The sequence below is a fragment of the Ramularia collo-cygni genome (assembly GCF_900074925.1).
Source record: "Ramularia collo-cygni strain URUG2 genome assembly, contig: RCC_scaffold02, whole genome shotgun sequence".
Lineage (NCBI taxonomy): Eukaryota > Fungi > Ascomycota > Dothideomycetes > Mycosphaerellales > Mycosphaerellaceae > Ramularia > Ramularia collo-cygni.
This window is the reverse complement of record NW_019716256.1, coordinates 2,012,097-2,028,344: the sequence shown is the minus strand read 5'-3', so window position 1 is coordinate 2,028,344 and position 16,248 is coordinate 2,012,097. Positions and strand designations below refer to the sequence as shown.

General features: G+C 52.9%; 8 protein-coding genes; 5 read left to right on the top strand and 3 right to left on the bottom strand.

The window, feature by feature from the left end:
* Positions 1-313: 313 nt before the first annotated feature.
* Positions 314-3,316, top strand: RCC_02341 (uncharacterized protein; the record flags this gene model as incomplete). Its single annotated transcript, XM_023767624.1, has 1 exon — positions 314-3,316. One exon carries the CDS (start codon positions 314-316, stop codon positions 3,314-3,316), a length of 3,003 nt encoding a protein of 1,000 aa, XP_023623392.1.
* A 174-nt stretch (positions 3,317-3,490) lies between these two features.
* Positions 3,491-4,765, bottom strand: RCC_12001 (uncharacterized protein; the record flags this gene model as incomplete). Its single annotated transcript, XM_023767623.1, has 1 exon — positions 3,491-4,765. The coding sequence occupies one exon, from the start codon at positions 4,763-4,765 to the stop codon at positions 3,491-3,493; it is 1,275 nt and encodes a 424-aa protein (XP_023623391.1).
* A 167-nt stretch (positions 4,766-4,932) lies between these two features.
* RCC_02340 (uncharacterized protein) lies at positions 4,933-6,403 on the bottom strand (the record flags this gene model as incomplete). XM_023767622.1 has 2 exons in its annotated part: positions 4,933-5,885; positions 5,938-6,403. The coding sequence occupies 2 exons, from the start codon at positions 6,401-6,403 to the stop codon at positions 4,933-4,935; spliced, it is 1,419 nt and encodes a 472-aa protein (XP_023623390.1).
* Positions 6,404-6,972: 569 nt separating this feature from the next.
* On the top strand, positions 6,973-7,364 carry RCC_02339 (uncharacterized protein; the record flags this gene model as incomplete). XM_023767621.1 has 2 exons in its annotated part: positions 6,973-7,210; positions 7,270-7,364. The coding sequence occupies 2 exons, from the start codon at positions 6,973-6,975 to the stop codon at positions 7,362-7,364; spliced, it is 333 nt and encodes a 110-aa protein (XP_023623389.1).
* Positions 7,365-8,237: 873 nt separating this feature from the next.
* RCC_02338 (uncharacterized protein) lies at positions 8,238-9,610 on the top strand (the record flags this gene model as incomplete). XM_023767620.1 has 2 exons in its annotated part: positions 8,238-8,540; positions 8,597-9,610. 2 exons carry the CDS (start codon positions 8,238-8,240, stop codon positions 9,608-9,610), a joined length of 1,317 nt encoding a protein of 438 aa, XP_023623388.1.
* A 919-nt stretch (positions 9,611-10,529) lies between these two features.
* RCC_02337 (related to MYND domain protein) lies at positions 10,530-11,370 on the bottom strand (the record flags this gene model as incomplete). XM_023767619.1 has 2 exons in its annotated part: positions 10,530-10,997; positions 11,059-11,370. 2 exons carry the CDS (start codon positions 11,368-11,370, stop codon positions 10,530-10,532), a joined length of 780 nt encoding a protein of 259 aa, XP_023623387.1.
* A 1,026-nt stretch (positions 11,371-12,396) lies between these two features.
* Positions 12,397-14,236, top strand: RCC_02336 (related to nicotinamide mononucleotide permease; the record flags this gene model as incomplete). XM_023767618.1 has 6 exons in its annotated part: positions 12,397-12,578; positions 12,645-12,728; positions 12,829-13,043; positions 13,097-13,273; positions 13,326-13,714; positions 13,766-14,236. 6 exons carry the CDS (start codon positions 12,397-12,399, stop codon positions 14,234-14,236), a joined length of 1,518 nt encoding a protein of 505 aa, XP_023623386.1.
* Positions 14,237-14,651: 415 nt separating this feature from the next.
* On the top strand, positions 14,652-16,231 carry RCC_02335 (related to aminopeptidase Y precursor, vacuolar; the record flags this gene model as incomplete). XM_023767617.1 has 2 exons in its annotated part: positions 14,652-14,776; positions 14,830-16,231. 2 exons carry the CDS (start codon positions 14,652-14,654, stop codon positions 16,229-16,231), a joined length of 1,527 nt encoding a protein of 508 aa, XP_023623385.1.
* Positions 16,232-16,248: the final 17 nt, after the last annotated feature.

Sequence of the window (16,248 nt, the reverse complement as noted above, 5' to 3'; positions counted from 1 at the left end):
CGCTCCCCTCCACCCCGACTCGACTCGAATCGCCTCCGGCCATTCCGAGGGATCGCACGGGCATCCCCGTCCGTCCACAAACAAAGGCCATCGTGGTGGAGCCTGAGCGGAGGGTTAAACGTAGGCATTGGTAGAGATTGGTGCAAGGTGGGCCGATATTGGATGTGCGACGTGAGAAGATGAGATTCGCGGGAGGCGCATTGTTACACCGCAGCCGCCAGTGATTTAAAGAAAGAGAGAAAGAAAGAGAGGAGGAGAGAGGGATTGACATTGATAGCGACGTTCTCGTGTGGATCAATGGAGACACTGGGAAATGTCCCGTGTAGCTGAACCCCCTCGCGGCTGGGGACATCGCCAACAGGAACAAGGACCAGAACAAGGACATCCCGACCTCGGCCCTCGACTACCCATGGACTCACCCGCCCTTCCGCCGCCGCATCTTCCGCTGCGAAAGGCGTCGGCGTCGCGACTGCAACTGCAGGCGAGGAAAGGCGCGGTGCCCAAACCTCTCTTCCCCACCCACAACCACCACCTCCGCGGCTTCACTCCCTTCTCCCACCACCCGCCTGCCCCTCACATCGACCACGTCCAGGCCAGCGACGAGCATGCGTTTGCCGGGAGGGACACCAGACGCCACTTTCAGCCCGCCGTGGGCATGTTGGAGAGCCAGCAGGACCCCTCATTTCAACATCAACACCAACACCAATACCCGCACTCCGACACATATCCTGCCGAGCGAGATGGAGGCCGGCCGCCGTCTTCCCCGCTACTCCCACCACCCGAGTCTCCACATTTCCAAGCTCATGCCATGAGATTGAAGCACTCCCACTCGTTGGGGGAGAGTCTCCGATCGAGGGTGGGTTCTGCAGCGGAAGTGGAATCCAGACTGTTGACACCCGACCTTCCATCATACTCGACCATGCAGCCACCATCCGCCATACGCGAGTCGTTCCGCTCCGCTCTAACGAGCGATTCCTCTCTGCTCGGTCCATCCAGCAGTGTCAACACCAGCCATACCAGTGTTAGCTCAGAGAGTGATTTCGTCAAGGTCACCTCGGAGGATTGGGAGGATGCTCACTACGGTGATGTCGATGACCTTTTAGACGCGTATGGAGACGGCTTCGAGAGTGATGCGGCGAGTTTCGCATCCAAGCAGATTCATGGCAATGCAAGTGCGAAGAACAGCATAGAAGTGCGCAGTGTCCGCTCATTCATGACCAACGAACGAGCTCCCTCACTGCCACGCTCACAGTCTCTCCCGCGACCGCAAGCACAACTTACTCCCAAAAAATCCCGCTTCGAGCTGGAAAGCGTGAGAGACAGTCTGGAGGTGCAATCCGTCCGGTCGCTGGAACGAGCTGCATCTCAGCCGAAATCAAACTCGTCCTTCAACAACGCACCCCGCACTACTCCCAATACGCCCACCAAACGACAGAATCTAGCTCATCGGAGAAGTCAGAGCGCAAGTATTCTGATCCTTGGAGTGCCACGACTCAACGCCCCCGGATCTTCTCCTGCCAACGTGCCTGAAATTCCGCCCACACCATCCTTCATTCGAGAACGCAGCTCCGTGCAGATAGTGTCCGGCCGAAGTCTGCGCGGGACCGATTCGCGTCCGAATAGCGAAGCCATCCCTCGAGATCGGTACGGCTTCAAGAAAGCCTCCCACTACATCACAGTCGAAGCTTACGATGCATGGAACGCCACATACACACCTCACTTGGAGCGCAGAAGCAAGAAATGGCACGCCTTGATGCGCAGCTATGGCTTGAGCACACGCCCGGGGGCGTTGAGATTTCCGCCGAAAAGCGATAAGATAAAGCGCTATGTTCGGAAAGGCATCCCGCCGGAGTTCCGAGGGAATGCCTGGTTCTGGTATGCGGGCGGGCCGGGAAAGTTGGCCAAGAACCCGGGACTATACGGAGAGCTGCTGCAGAAGGTGGAGAATGGCGGACTTGGCGATACTGATCGAGAACACATCGAGAGAGATTTACAGAGGACGTTTCCTGATAATGTAAAGTTCAAGGCGGATATCGTGGAGGGCATTAATGGGGGAGATAGCGTGAAGACGGGCGGCAGCGCATTGAGGGACAGTGGCGCTGTCGTGAGGGGAAATGGGAGGGAGAGTTCCGCCACAACGGGATCGACATACGCACCGGTGAAGAGCAGTATGCTGAGGGATAGCAGTGCCACGACTGGAAGTGTGCCGCCTGCTGTCAGAGACGGCAACATGGCCGCCACGGTCCCCGTCAGAGACAGCAACATGAGCAACTTGAGCAATCCACCTCTCACCCGGGACAGCAACCTGGGCAGCATCCCGGCCAGACCAGGACCTCCCACCCGAGACAGTTCCACGCCACCCATCATTGAGGAGGGAAAGGCCGACACCGTCAGAGACAGTGCGACTCCTTCGCTGACTCCTCCGGTGCTTCGAGACACCCCCACACCTCCCATAGCTCGAGACAGCCCCAGCCCATCCATCCTCAACACCCCGCCAAAGATTCGCGATAGCAACGCCACCGGCTCTACCACCCTCAGTAAATATCGCCAACGACTCGCCAAAGACGCAGTGCCCGAGACGCCCATCATCCAATCACTCCGTCGGGTCCTCCAAGCCTTTGCAGTCCACAATCCCCAGATCGGCTACTGTCAATCCCTCAACTTCATCGCCGGCCTTCTTCTTCTCTTCCTCGACATGGATGAGGAAAAGTCGTTCATCCTGTTGGAGATTATCACATCACAGCATCTCCCCGGAACGCACGGCATCGCTCTTGAAGGCGCCAACATCGATATCGGAGTACTGATGTCCTGCATCAAAGACTCTCTCCCCGCGGTCTGGGCGAAGCTGGATGACAACGAAGGAGAGCAACGTTTGCCAACTGTCTCACTCGCCACGACCGCATGGTTCATGTCTCTGTTCGTTGGGACCCTGCCGATTGAGTCCGTTCTGAGGGTATGGGACTGCCTGTTCTTTGAAGGAAGTAAGACTCTCTTCCGCGTCGCCATGTCGATTTTCAAATCCTGTGAAAGTCAAGTCGTCGGGCTGGGAGATCCGATGGAGGTCTTTCAACTTGTGCAGAGTTCCCCAAGGGGAATGCTGGATGCAAATGGCCTGATGGAGCAGTGTTTCAGGAGGCGAGCGGGATTTGGAGGGATCTCGCAAGGACTGATTGAAGGGAGGAGGGCGGCGAGACGTGAAGCTGTCAAGAACGGCGCTGGTGTCGGAGATGAGAGGCTACCGGGGAACACGTTCGGCAAGTTGAGAGGGCGATTGAGGAGTACCAGAAGAACGGGGAGGAGGATTGAAACGGGATGATCTGTTTGAAAGATTGAGAAGGGTTGGGTATAATCAAGAGAACAGCAGCATATCATGGACAGAGTATGGACATATGCGTATATATCTTGCAACAGGACAAGAAGGGAAGAAAGTCATCACAAAGCATACATTTCTGCGTGTTCCATCATCTGTCCTGTGATCCTGAAGATGAGACTATTCTTTGCTCTCCGTCCTCCCTCTCCGCTGCCGTCTTCGCATACTGTCGCTTCTCCCCAACGCCGCTTCGCTCTCCAAACTCGTACCAATCCCCGAGTCTCTGAAATCCAGATCCTCAGAATCTTGTCCTTCATCTTCTACGTCCGCCTCGGCGGCTTTGGCAATATGTTCCGGGATGGACAAGACATCCACCTCCTCCTGCTTCACTTCCTTCTTSACATCTGAACCGGAAGAGTACCTCACAACACCAGCTCCAGTGCGTGATGGGAATATCCTCTCCGTAGCCGACATGTTCGCTCCTTCCTCTTCTTTGATCTCCTGTTGATCCACTTTCAACACCGCTTTTGGTTCCTTCATCTTCTCATCCGAAGCAGACGAAAAGTACATGGCCAGTGCACCCCAAGCCAAACCCGCAAACAGACATTCGACTCCCCAGAACAGACCCACGAATACAACACCACTCATGACCCGGAAGTTGTACATGAGCCATCTTAATCCTCGAAATCTCGCTCGGAAGTTGACTTGTACTTTTTCAATCTGCAAGACGTGAATGCTCTGCACTTCCAGGCGTAGTGTGGTGGGTGTAGTTCTCCATCCTTTAGAAAACTCCACCCGGTCGAAGGCTGGGATCGACAGAGTTGTGCTTTCGGAGCGGAAACCGAGCGTATATTGCGGTAGAGAGAAGAGGAGTTGCAGAGCGCGGACGGGGCGGGAACGGTAGGGGAGTAGAGCGGGAAGTCGTGTTTGCGCGAGAATGTTGGATGTAGATGCGAGGGAGGATGGGGAGGCGAGGAGTTGGACATCTAGCATAAAGTTTCCCGCTTCTCGGTTCGAGGGCGTGTGAGGGAGGGTGATGTCCAGGGTGACATCGTATTGTTGAGAAGAGGAGATGTCGGGGGTGAGAGCAGTCGTGGCCCAGGGATGGGATGTTAATGTCGTGATATCGGCATGCTTGGGCGACTGTTGGCRGAGGAGGATGTGGTCGTACTGCAGGTGCAGTGGGCGGGTGAAGCCAATGCGAGGAATGTAGAAATTGTAGAACAGGAGATAGGCGATGGTAGCCAGTGCGAGCAAGGTGAAGGCGGTGATGACGGCGAAGATGGTCGTCAGGTAGGCGCGTAGGGCGGGACGCGAGAAGAATGGGCGGACGGGGCGGAGGGCGAGGTCAGCAGCGGTGGAGATGAGGCCAGTGTTGGACGACTCTTCGTCTTCATCTTCATCCTCCTCCTCCCTTTCGTAGGCGGCAGCTGGGGCCTTGATGCGGGCGGCCATTAAACTGCTACCTACCTATCGCTGGGACATTATTTGGGGTGCTGTTGGACATCTACCTCCTCCAATCAAAGAATGACGTACGTCCCTCCTAGCGTTGATTGACCAAGGCTGGTCCAAGCTCTCTTCCAACCTACGTACATGTATCTGGAATCATCAATACTCTCCATCTACACAAACCCTTGCTGGCGATGCCACTTCTCCCGCCAACCAGGAAAGAATGGGTTTTCTTCCAACGTACAAGGCTCCCATTCCTCCTCCATAATGCCCCGGTCAATCTGCTCCCTCTCATACTCTTCCAACGCTGGAACCACCACATGCTCAGTACACCAATTCCGCTTGTACTCCATCAAGCTCTCCTTTCCCTCTCTCAGCACCTTTAACAACAGCGTCGGTACATACGCTTCGTCTTTGAACTCTTCCACAGGCGTGAACAGAGCCTTGAAATTGAACACCACCGCTCCGGACAACGGCAGCCTCCTCAATGTCTGCCAATCAACTCTCAAATGCATGTCTTCGATTCCCCTGTCCAATTTCTGCTTTGCTTTCAAGCCCTCCCGCTCAGGCCCAGCAGGCATAAACAATGGTTTGCCCACCTCAATACCCCAAGACCCCCTCTGTATCGGCTTATCTGTCGGCATCTTTGCAAAGAAACGATCCATAGACGCACTCATTCTCGCCTTGTAGTCCGGRACCGGCCCATGAACTTCATCCAGCCTCTTCCCAATCTTGGATCCCAATGTCCAGCCCAGACTACTCATGATGATGCCAGCTCGGAAGGTATACGATCCTGTGGAAGGGTCGCGGAGCATGATCGCAAAATCCTCGGGAATGTTCTCCAGAAGGACGTCAAAAGGTGAGGTGCTAGGGAGATGTGTTTGCGTCTGTAATATCAGATTGTGGAATATTGTATTGCATTCTGAAAGTTGGAAGTAGTGAGGATAACGTGCGCAGAGGAACTGCAAACACATCTCCATCAACTCTTTTGCAGCGAGCTCACTGCCGGGAAGAACTTGCAGGACGTCCGATCCTTGTTTCTCAAAGAGTTCCTTGCGAAGTCTGACCGTTTCAATGTAGTTGCGGTCTAACTCAAGCCACCAATTCGGGTCAAGCTTTTGCAATGCTACGAAGCTACATGTCAACATCTTTCAAACGACAATGGAAGACATGCTTACACATTGTCTGATGATAAACCCATCTAAAAGGACGATATGGACGTGCCATTGCTTTTGTTATGTCGAATTCTAGACAAGGGTCTGGAAGAGGAACGCCGCTTAGACCGGCGTAGTCTGGAAAGTCTCTCAGCTGTTGAATCTCACGGCGTGTAATGCCAGTCGGTGTGAAGCAGTCCTGGTGAATAGCTGGATTGACTGATTGCTTGTCCGGTAGGGGTTGGTCATGTCGAAAGTCTTGCTTTGTTGTAGATCGGGCATCATATGAGCTACAGCCGGGCAAAGCATGACGTCGGCTAGGAGGTCGTTCATACTTGAGACTTGTGGAGGATGATTTAGACTTGGTGGCATCTGATGTTGGGGAAAGGCGTGGCAAGAGCCAGTGGCGGCCTATTTCTGTTCGTTTGAGAATGAGATGAAGCACGAAACCGACAACGATCAACGACGGGAGAATGATTATGTCTAACATAGCAATGACAGATGATCGAATGGTAGATGTTGAGAAGAAGACAGGAATGATGGTACTTACTATCGTAGTCTCGTGAATACCCCGCAAGTCACTGGAGACGCAATGCACCTATATGCAAGGGCGCATCGCCTATCAGCCGCCAGATAAGAGACGTGGGACTCACTCTAGGGGAAACCGACATCATAGTCTGCCGACCAAGGTCCAGATTGGCGGCGATTCTTTACCATATGTACAAAGCAGTCCGCTCTTTTTACCAAAATGGGAGTTCGCCCTATCATCTCGAGGGGTCCACCAAGGACGAGGACGAGGACATGGTGCTGGGGGTCGACTGCTGAACATGTGAATGTATCGTGGTCCGATTCGTGGTTCTTCCTTGTCGTTCCTCGGCGTTTGACTTTTGTGTCACCAGATTTCTAGAAGCCTTCCATCTTCATACCGCCCGTAATGCGTTCCACAAACATCCTGGTCATCAGCACGGCATTGGTGGACTTCGTAAGTCCCGTTTGTCCGCAGCCCTTGGAACGTCAGTGTCAGCAATTTCTTCTCAAACTACGATCCGAACAAGAAGAATGGCCTTCGGGTCACCAGTTCGATGTTCGGAGACAAAAATCTCACCCCGCAATACACATCCGCCTGTGCTGACGAGGCAGGAGCGCTCGTTTGAGGCCTTTGATAATTACGACGAAAGTCTTAGCCCGAGTGGTTCAAGTGCGCTGGCCCAAGGACTTGTCTACGAGGATTCTTGTACCGTGGTGCTCCAGAATGTACTTGGGTATGAGAGCCTGTATAAGGAGATTAGAATCATCAGTATTGTTGCTAGGTAGGTCTTTCCTTCGACCCGACCATGACATGCTGATCTCCTGTAGAACATCAGCTTGCCAACCCGGACCAGGCCATGTTGAGCATGTCAGATGGACGCGATCCACGATTGGCCCTCACGCACCAGATGCAACCCCAATAAGGCAAGCAAATGACGTGAAGACCGAGATTTCGCGATACTCCTTCACGGCGCTGGAACGTCCTTGGCTACATCGACATGTAGTTCGCAAGGCGGCACAAGACTGCCATCAATGCCAGCATAAGTCCCACGATACTCCTAGCGGATGACTGTACGACCCACGTAGCTGTAGTTGATGAAGAATCATACTCTCATGCGTCAGGCGTAACGAATGGAGTTCGCAGCCTTGCTGTGAAGATCCTAGATGGACAAGCCTATCTACCATTGAAGCGGTACTGCAGGATGTCAGGAAAGATGTTGGCGGCAGCAGATCTACCATGTGGCACGATTGGATGGCAGGCTGAGAGCTCGAACTCGAGGCCATTCTTGGAGAAGTGCTTCGACAACCACGGGCTGCCGGTGCCACCAACGCAAAATTTGTATACTCTACTGGGGTTTTATTCGGGGTCAATTTCCACGTTCCTCGTTCCCGGATGTGACGCACCGTCAGCTGATGTTGGCATAACCGGGAAAGACTCAGGCTCGCTCGGTCGGAATGAGTAGACATCGGGACGAATCCGAGAAGTTGCCCTCTTCAACCGACATTCACCCACGACGATTCATCAACGGCCGACGATCAAGCGTAAACCTTCTTCCTATCATCAGCTGCACCTCAGCGGATCTTACAACTTTCGGGCGCATCCGCAGTAGAGGCGTGAGGCTGGTAAAGTCTATCTACCATGATCTGACATGGTTTTTGTTCCTCGCGTGCTTCGACAAGCTTCTTCCTTGTTCACAGAAACCGCACTCCTTGCCACGGAAATCACATGCTGACGGCGTCTTCAAGAACACCATATCTCTTGCATTTTCCTCCTCACTCCAACATGTCACAAGAATATGACGTGTCCAAGCACGCAGGTCCACCACTGCGCGGCCTTTGTGGCAGAAGTCTACACTTGGACCGCCCTGGGCCTCTTGATATTCGCTGCCAGGTTCGCCGTGCGGCTTCGAATACGATCATGGCGACGACTTCAGGGAGACGACTACATGGCCATTGTGACTCTGCTGATGTTCATGAGTTGCATCGCCGGTAAAATGACGGTTTACTACATTGGACCCAACTCTGACCAGAGCGATGAGAGCCTACGCACTTTTACTAAATGCCAGATGGCCAAAGTTGTCATGGCGAGCAAAGTACAGGTCAGCATACATCATGATCCGCTCCAGCACAGCTTGTCTCACCAATCTTGTCACAGGTATTCCTATGGTACGCATATGTGTCGTTCCTCTGGGGACTCAAGGCCACGGTGCTGTTCTTCGTCAGCCGGCTCCCTTTACGACTCTATCAACGTCGCTTACTCAAGCTCTTCGTGGTAATGAGCGGACTTGCCTTCGTGGCCATCATGATCACCTTGACTTGCACATGCCTGCCATTCCGTCTCGGCTGGGCCACGATTCCACGTCCGCCACCCAAATGCACCAGTCGCATGCAGAATTACTATCCAATCATGGCCACAAACATCGCCACAGACTTGGCCATCCTGACGGTTGTTTTCCCGTTACTCTGGCAGCTTAGAGTATCAGTGCGTAGAAGAGTCGCACTGACACTGCTCCTCTGCTCCGGCATATTCGTCACCAGCGCTGCCCTCGTCTCATTATGCATGTCGCTGACGGACCCAACATCCACGATAAACACCAATCTGTGGGGTACCAGGGAAGAGATTGCTGGAATTGCCGCTGTCAACGCTCCCGTCATTCGACCCATATTCCTCCGTGCGTTCTGGACAAAGGGTTTCGATCCTTCCCGACGAGCACGAACACATCCCATCAGGCAAAAGCCCCTCGAGGCAGAAGGTTTCGCGTTGGGAGACAGATCGAGGAGACAAAAGGTAGCTAGCAAGATCAACCAAAAGTTTGGTGTCATCACATCAATAGGAAGCTCGTCAAGCAAATCATCCACCGGATATTGGACTTCTAAAAGTGCCGATACCACCTACGGTCCCTATGCGGTAGGATCGCAACGTGTCTWCGAGGACGAATTTGAGGATTTAGAATGGGCATGGGGTGTTTCTCGAGATACTTCCACGACCAGAGGTCCATGTCCGCTTTTGCCGGAACCATCGCCTAACTTCGCTTCTGTCGAGGAACTGCCTGGACTAGGCGGACTCCAACCGATCGTAGAAGAAGACGAGCCCATTGCTGTGATTGAGGGGATTGCCAGTCCACCGGAGTGCGCAAAAGCTAACAGAGTCTCCGCACATGCTCCGTGAGTTGTGGTGGACTTGTGTCCGATTGCAGTCATATGCATTGACACGTGCAAGTCGTTCAACGTCAGAAAGATTGATGAATACCTTTCTCGTCTTCGAGTGACTTCGGGCCTCGACCAGGTGAGCCACAAAGYCATCAAGGAGTCACAAGATCAAACACGTCTCGCGCGATTGTCATAAATCGAAGCATGAGGAGTATTTCGCTTTGAGAGCAGCAAGCAGCGTGCCTTTCTCGAATGTGATGGCTCATTATCAGAACCATCTTCAACAAACTCTTCGATCGATACAAATGCCGGACTGCCGCACCTTCATTCAGCAGCACTCTTCATCCCTTGCAAAGACTGGCAAAATGGCACCAACAGCGAAGGAACAGTACGACCGATTGCACGCCAAACTCGTCAAACAACACAGCGGAGTCGCAGATGGCGTCACTTCCCGTGTCAGCGATCAACAGCTCGAGGAATTGGAGAAACTCCAGGCTGCGTATCATGCAGAACTTGGTGGTGGGCGCGCAAGCTTGGGCGAATCTTCCAACTCGTTGGGAAGGTTGAGGGAGATTGAGAAGAGAGAAGAAGCTGTGAAGAAGCGTGAAGAAGCGGTCAGAGGACGTGAAATTGAGTGTGAGCAGAAGGAGATGCTACTGGAGTCTCTCAAGGGGGAACGTGAGATGTGGCGGGAGAAGGATTCTGTCGCGCGGGGTGGCAAGGGCGCTTGATGTTGGTCGCGTGCTGCAGCATATCCAGTCATGGAGTCGACATTGGAGAGAGTAAAGCTTGAGCTAGGCACGCTCATATTTCCACCGGGCGAGTTGAAAGTGCAAGGCGAGCCACAATGCACCGAATCCTCTTCGTTTTTCACGGATGCCATCCAAATTCATGCACCACCGTCATCTTACGTACTGCAGCAAGTACACAACCATGACCTATCTCCTACCCGTGAGTTGGCCTAATATTCCAGCCATKTCCATGTGACTCATCTGCATGCCCGAATTGCCGCCACCTTCCTGAGCCATCATCATCTGCAACATGGACGCGGCGGGCTGRCCACCAGGTCCCACGCCGTAAATCTTTTCTCCCAGCATGCGCAATTTCATGGGCATCTGCGGATCCTTCCAGTGGTCCGAGATGTCGGACTTTTCCTGCACAGCGCTCAGCGAGAATCCGTGGTCTGACTGCTGGCCGTAACGGATGCACTCGGCGGCCTTTTCGTCGCTCCACCATGGTGGTAGCAAGCCTTGGACATTCTTGGCCTTTCCGAGCAGGTCACGAAAAGCGGGGACGGAATTGGCCTCGCCGTTGTAAATGGTGCCAGTCATGGTGTCTCCCTCAATTTTGTAGGTATCTTCTTGCTTCATGCGGAGCACATCGATCAGGATATTGAATGTCTCTTTCTACAAAGCAAGAAGCGGTTAATGAGCTCTCGATCCCATGGCACGGTCCAGCTCGACTCACCTCCGATCGATCATGCAGGAACTTGTTGTTGTAGATGGCAGTGAATGGCTTTGCAATTGATCTCTTGCCACCGTTGCTGGAAGTCCCGGCACCAGATGAGGTACCGGCACTCCGGGCTGCCGCGAGCATCGAGCATTCTTTCTTGTGGGTCTTCCAGTCTTGAGTCTGACATTCTCGGTTGCAGTACATGACGGTCTGGCATTTCGCACAGCGTTTGAGGTCGCCGTCGGATTTCTTGCACTTGTTGCAATTGGGTGCTGCAGTGTTTGATGGGACTGGGCTACCACCGACAGTGGACTGAGATGTGGACATTGTTGCCGCTCCCTGTTCGAGATGAAGAGGAGATGCAAGGAAAAGGTGAAGGAAGTACGGTTAAGTTGTGGTCATGAAAACAAAGGTTGACTTTGCTTGTGATTTACCGTACCACAAACAAGCTCATGGCAGGGCTGCCTGGGTTATTTGCGAAATGACGTCGATCACGTCCTAGGCGGACGGGTCGTAGCTGCAGATGCCCGCTTCGAACGACAGTAGCAGGTTCAACACTCGTTGACCGTATTGATTCTCGAGGGCATACGGTGGTGTGGGCGTCGTTTGAACAACGAGGTGAGATGATGAACACTACAGTAGTCTCGGAGCGACCCGGCAATTATACATTATTGATCGATTGCCGATGCGCCAAGATTGTCGGCCCGACCGAAGGGCGCTCCGATGGACCGATGCCAGCCAGAGATGGTTCGTTCCTTCCTGTCATGTTGAACAACTTCGCCTCGACGGGCGTTGGATGGGTCAGTCAGTGTCCCATCATCTCCTCAACTTAAGCYATACAGCGTCTCTCTGCATCTGAAGGTTGTCAAGACCTGCTTTCGCTGGTAATTTTGCGAGACCCGATTCGTTGCCAACGAATGGGTGTTGTGATGCTCCATAGGACTCTATTGGCGAGAGTGTGAAGAAAGCTCCGACTCGACCAGTTCGGCTTTTGCTTTCCAAAGCATGGAGCACAGCGTTTTCGCCTCACAAGCCCGCCCAACTACCAAAGTATGTACAGACAGTGCACAACTCACATTCGGGCCTTCTTCATCTAGTCCTCGCAAAGTGGACCCCAGGACGACGAGCAAAACTCCCATCCGAGTAGATCGCCCTCTCGCATTGCCCCTTGTGGCAATGCCGCCTCCAACATCTCCCCACCGCACTGTACCACACTCCACACTCTCAGACTTCCGGCCCCCGGCTTCTCACACGTGCGCCTCCAGCTTTTGTCATGTCCGTGCTCCCACTCTTTATTAACCGCACTCCCTCCATACTTCTTCCATCGAGACTCTCTCCATTCAATCCTTCAGCATGGCGGTGGACAATAAGAGCGCCGTGGCCAAGGACATGGAACAACATCAACATATTGAAGCACGGCATGCTCCATCAGGGTTCAGAGACGCCGCCACCATGGACCCGGAACGTCGGAAAGCAGTCGAAAAGTCGATGTTGAGGAAGCTGGATGCCAGATGCTCACTATTCGTCCTCATCTAGTAAGTTTCGATGCTCACTCACAAGCACCCTCGTGGTTTCAGAGCTTRCACTCACCGGTACTGTAGCATCATGAACTACTTGGACCGGAACAATATCGCCGCTGCTCGATTGAAAGGACTTCAAGAAGACCTGAGCTTGAGTGATACAGAGTAAGTTCATTGGAAGCATGGGAACCAAACAGCATGTTTCGGAGCCTCCAAACCGCTCCCACAATTCGAAGACGACGCTTACCTTCCGTGCTTCGCTTAGATACTCTACCTGTCTGAGCATTCTCTATGTCGGCTACATCTTAATGCAGGTTCCCAGCAACATGATCGTGAACAAGATTCAACGTCCGTCCTGGTATATCGGAGCCGCTATCCTGCTATGGGGTATGATCTCGACTCTTTCTGGGAATGTCCATAACTTTACGGGCATGGTTCTTGTTCGATTCTTCCTGGGTTTCGTTGAAGCCGCTTTTCTTCGTGAGTTTTCACAGACACTGAACAGCTCTCGAATCCCACTGATGGTCGGACAGCCGGTGCCTTGCTTATTCAATCGAAATGGTATACACGCCGTGAGTTGACAATGAGGAACGCCATCCTCTTCAGCGGAAATCTCATCTCCAACGCCTTCTCTGCGCTCGTTGCTGCTGGCGTTCTCTCAAACATGGAAGGTGTGCTGGGACACGCTGCATGGCGTTGGCTCTTCTGGAGTACGTTCTACGAATCTCAATCTGAAGTGTCCTTCGCTGACTTCTTCGCCAGTTGAGGGTGCTTTCACCATGTTTCTGGGAGTTCTAGCCGTATTCATCCTGCCGGATCTTCCTACCAACTCGCGTGGCTTCACTCCAGAGGAACTCCAGGTCGCACAGCTGCGCATGATGGAGGATGTCGGAGAAGCCGATACGGACTCTGAAGACCAAGGTCCGTTCGACGGGCTGTTCATGTGTCTCAAGGACTCCAAGGTTTACATCATGATGTTCACATTCACCGCATACGTCGTTGGACTGTCATTCAACGCCTTCTTCCCATCTCTGACCAAGACGCTCGGATACGGCTACGTGCCAACCCTTCTCTTCAGCGCTCCACCGTGGGCTTTTGCGGTAATTGTGTCGCTACTCGTCAGTTGGCATGCTGATCGCACACAAGAAAAGGTATGCTAAGGCAATAACCAAACTCCTGCCTCACACTAACGCAATACACAGTTTCTACACATCGTTGGGCCGATCTGCATTGGGCTCATTGGTTTCATCATCTCCATGTCGACTCTCAATACTGCCGGTCGCTATGTTGCTCTGTTTTTGCAGACCAGCTCGTACGCAGGCTTCATTGTCTTCTACTCCTGGATCAGCTCTTCGTTCCCTCGACCTCCCGCCAAGCGTGCCGTAGCTATCGCGCTGATCAACGCCTTCTCACAGCTCGGCAACATTGCTGGCTCCTACGTCTGGAGTCTTACTGCCAACGGCTACCGCAATAGCTACGGCATTGTGACTGCCATGTTCGGCGTGACAATCTTTGGATGCTGGGTCTTCCGCTTTACCCTTAACCGGCTGAACAACAAGTTGGAGCAAAGCGAGATTGCACAGCTTGGCGCTGGTCGTGGGGAGGATGGAGAATTCCTGGAGAGCGAAGACGAAGCTCTTAGGATGAGGAAGGGTTTCAGATATCTCGTGTAGAGCCGAATGCTACTCTCTTCGCTCCATGTATGCATTGCCAAACTGGTTTCTCCACCTACCAATATCATGTGGTGAGATCAAGCATTGGCCCTTCCAAGAGCCCTACTGGGCATTGATTGAAATTATGACAGCTTCTTGGCTTCGGAGGGTGTGGTAGCGTTATCAGTACCAAGACCACGCTAGAATGATTCTCTGGTCCGAAGCGGAAGGTAGCAGAATTCGGATTGGCATAACTCCTTGGCAGCGAGTACGACTGGAGCAACTTTTTCTAAGCGCATGTTAGTCGCATCGACAAGATAGCAACGTGACTATTGCGGAGAAGTGCCAAGTACTATGGCGACACGGCTGCGGGTCTTTATATGCACTCGGTCGACCACCTTGATGAAAATTTGACCTTGAGGGCAAATTTCCAACGATGCGCATCTCTTTGTCAGACATTGCGTGGACCGTCACGGTCCTGGCTAGCTTCCTTGCTACCGCAGATGCCGCTCTCACACGAATTCTCTCGCAGAAGCTGCAATCTTCGATCAAGACTAGCGGGTGTGTACATTGAGGCCATTTTAATGTTGTGCCCAACTGACATCATCAATCAGCCTCATCGGAAACCTGAAGGAACTCGACAAGATCGCCACTGCAAATGGCGGAAACAGAGCTTTTGGTCTCCCTGGATATGATGCCTCGCGTGACTATGTCATGTCCAGAGTCTCTGGTTCACAAAAATGGAAATCGTGGACGCAAGACTTGCCGGCTCTCTACAACGACGTGGTATCCATTTCTTTCAAAGTGGACGATGAAGACATCTACGTCTTTGGATTGACATACTCTCCTTCGACAACTCCAGAAGGGGTTACATTGCCTCTCGTTCTTGGTCCTAACGGGACCGCCGCCTGCGATGTTGCTGGCTACGCAGGTCTAGACGTACAAGACAAGATTGTTCTTGTCGAACGAGGAACTTGCCCCGAAGGTGGCACACTTGCTGGAAGGATCCGCCCTGCTGTGGCTGCTGGAGCCAGCAACGTCATCATTTACAACAACGTCTCCCCAAAGGTCACCGGAGGTACGCTCTCTGCTCCCGACGAAGTTGGCTATAGATCAAGCGGGTTCATCAACCAGGACGACGGTCAACGATTAAAGGCTCGACTTGAAGCAGGCGAGGAACTCATTGCTTACTTTCAGCAAACTCAGACTGTGGAAACCCGTATCACACAGAATGTGATCGCAGAGTCAAAGGGTGGTGATCCACGAAACGTCATCATGCTTGGAGCTCATTTAGATTCTGTCAAGGCCGGTGCTGGAATCAACGATGACGGATCTGGATCGAGTCTACTGCTTGAGATTTTCGATGGACTCCAGCGTCTTGACTTCCGGAACAAGATTCGTCTCGCATGGTGGGGAGCAGAGGAGAACGGCCTCGTCGGATCCAAATACTACACTGCAAACATCAACAACACTCGCGAGGCAGACGATCTGCTTGCATACCTCAACTTCGACATGGTTTCTCGTGGGTACTGGGGAGTTTTCGATGGAGATGGCGACACTCACGGCCTTGCCGGAGCCCCTGGATCCGGTGCGATCGAGAAATTATTCGTGGACTATCTTGAATCTCAGAACAAGACTGTTCGAGCAGCTGTCTTCACCGGTGGCAGTGATTATGCTAGCTTCATGTCCACTTTGAACAAGCCTGTCGGTGGCCTTCACACTGGAACCGGTGTTACGGAGGATGACTGCTATCATCAGGCCTGCGATGTGTTTGGCAACTTCAATGAGGAACAGATCACTGTCAATGCGAAAGCAGCCGCGCATGTTCTAGCAACACTTGCGAYGGAGGGACAGAATCTCATTCCCAAAGGCAATCGCACTGCGCCTAGAGATGTCATGGATGAGATCTACAAGCGGGAGGAATGGTCGAATGCTACGATCATTGACGATGACTTCTTCCCGTGGACTGTTGTCGAGGGTGAGCGTCACACTGGTACTTGCGGTCACGATATCTAAGCCAGACAGGTGGGACG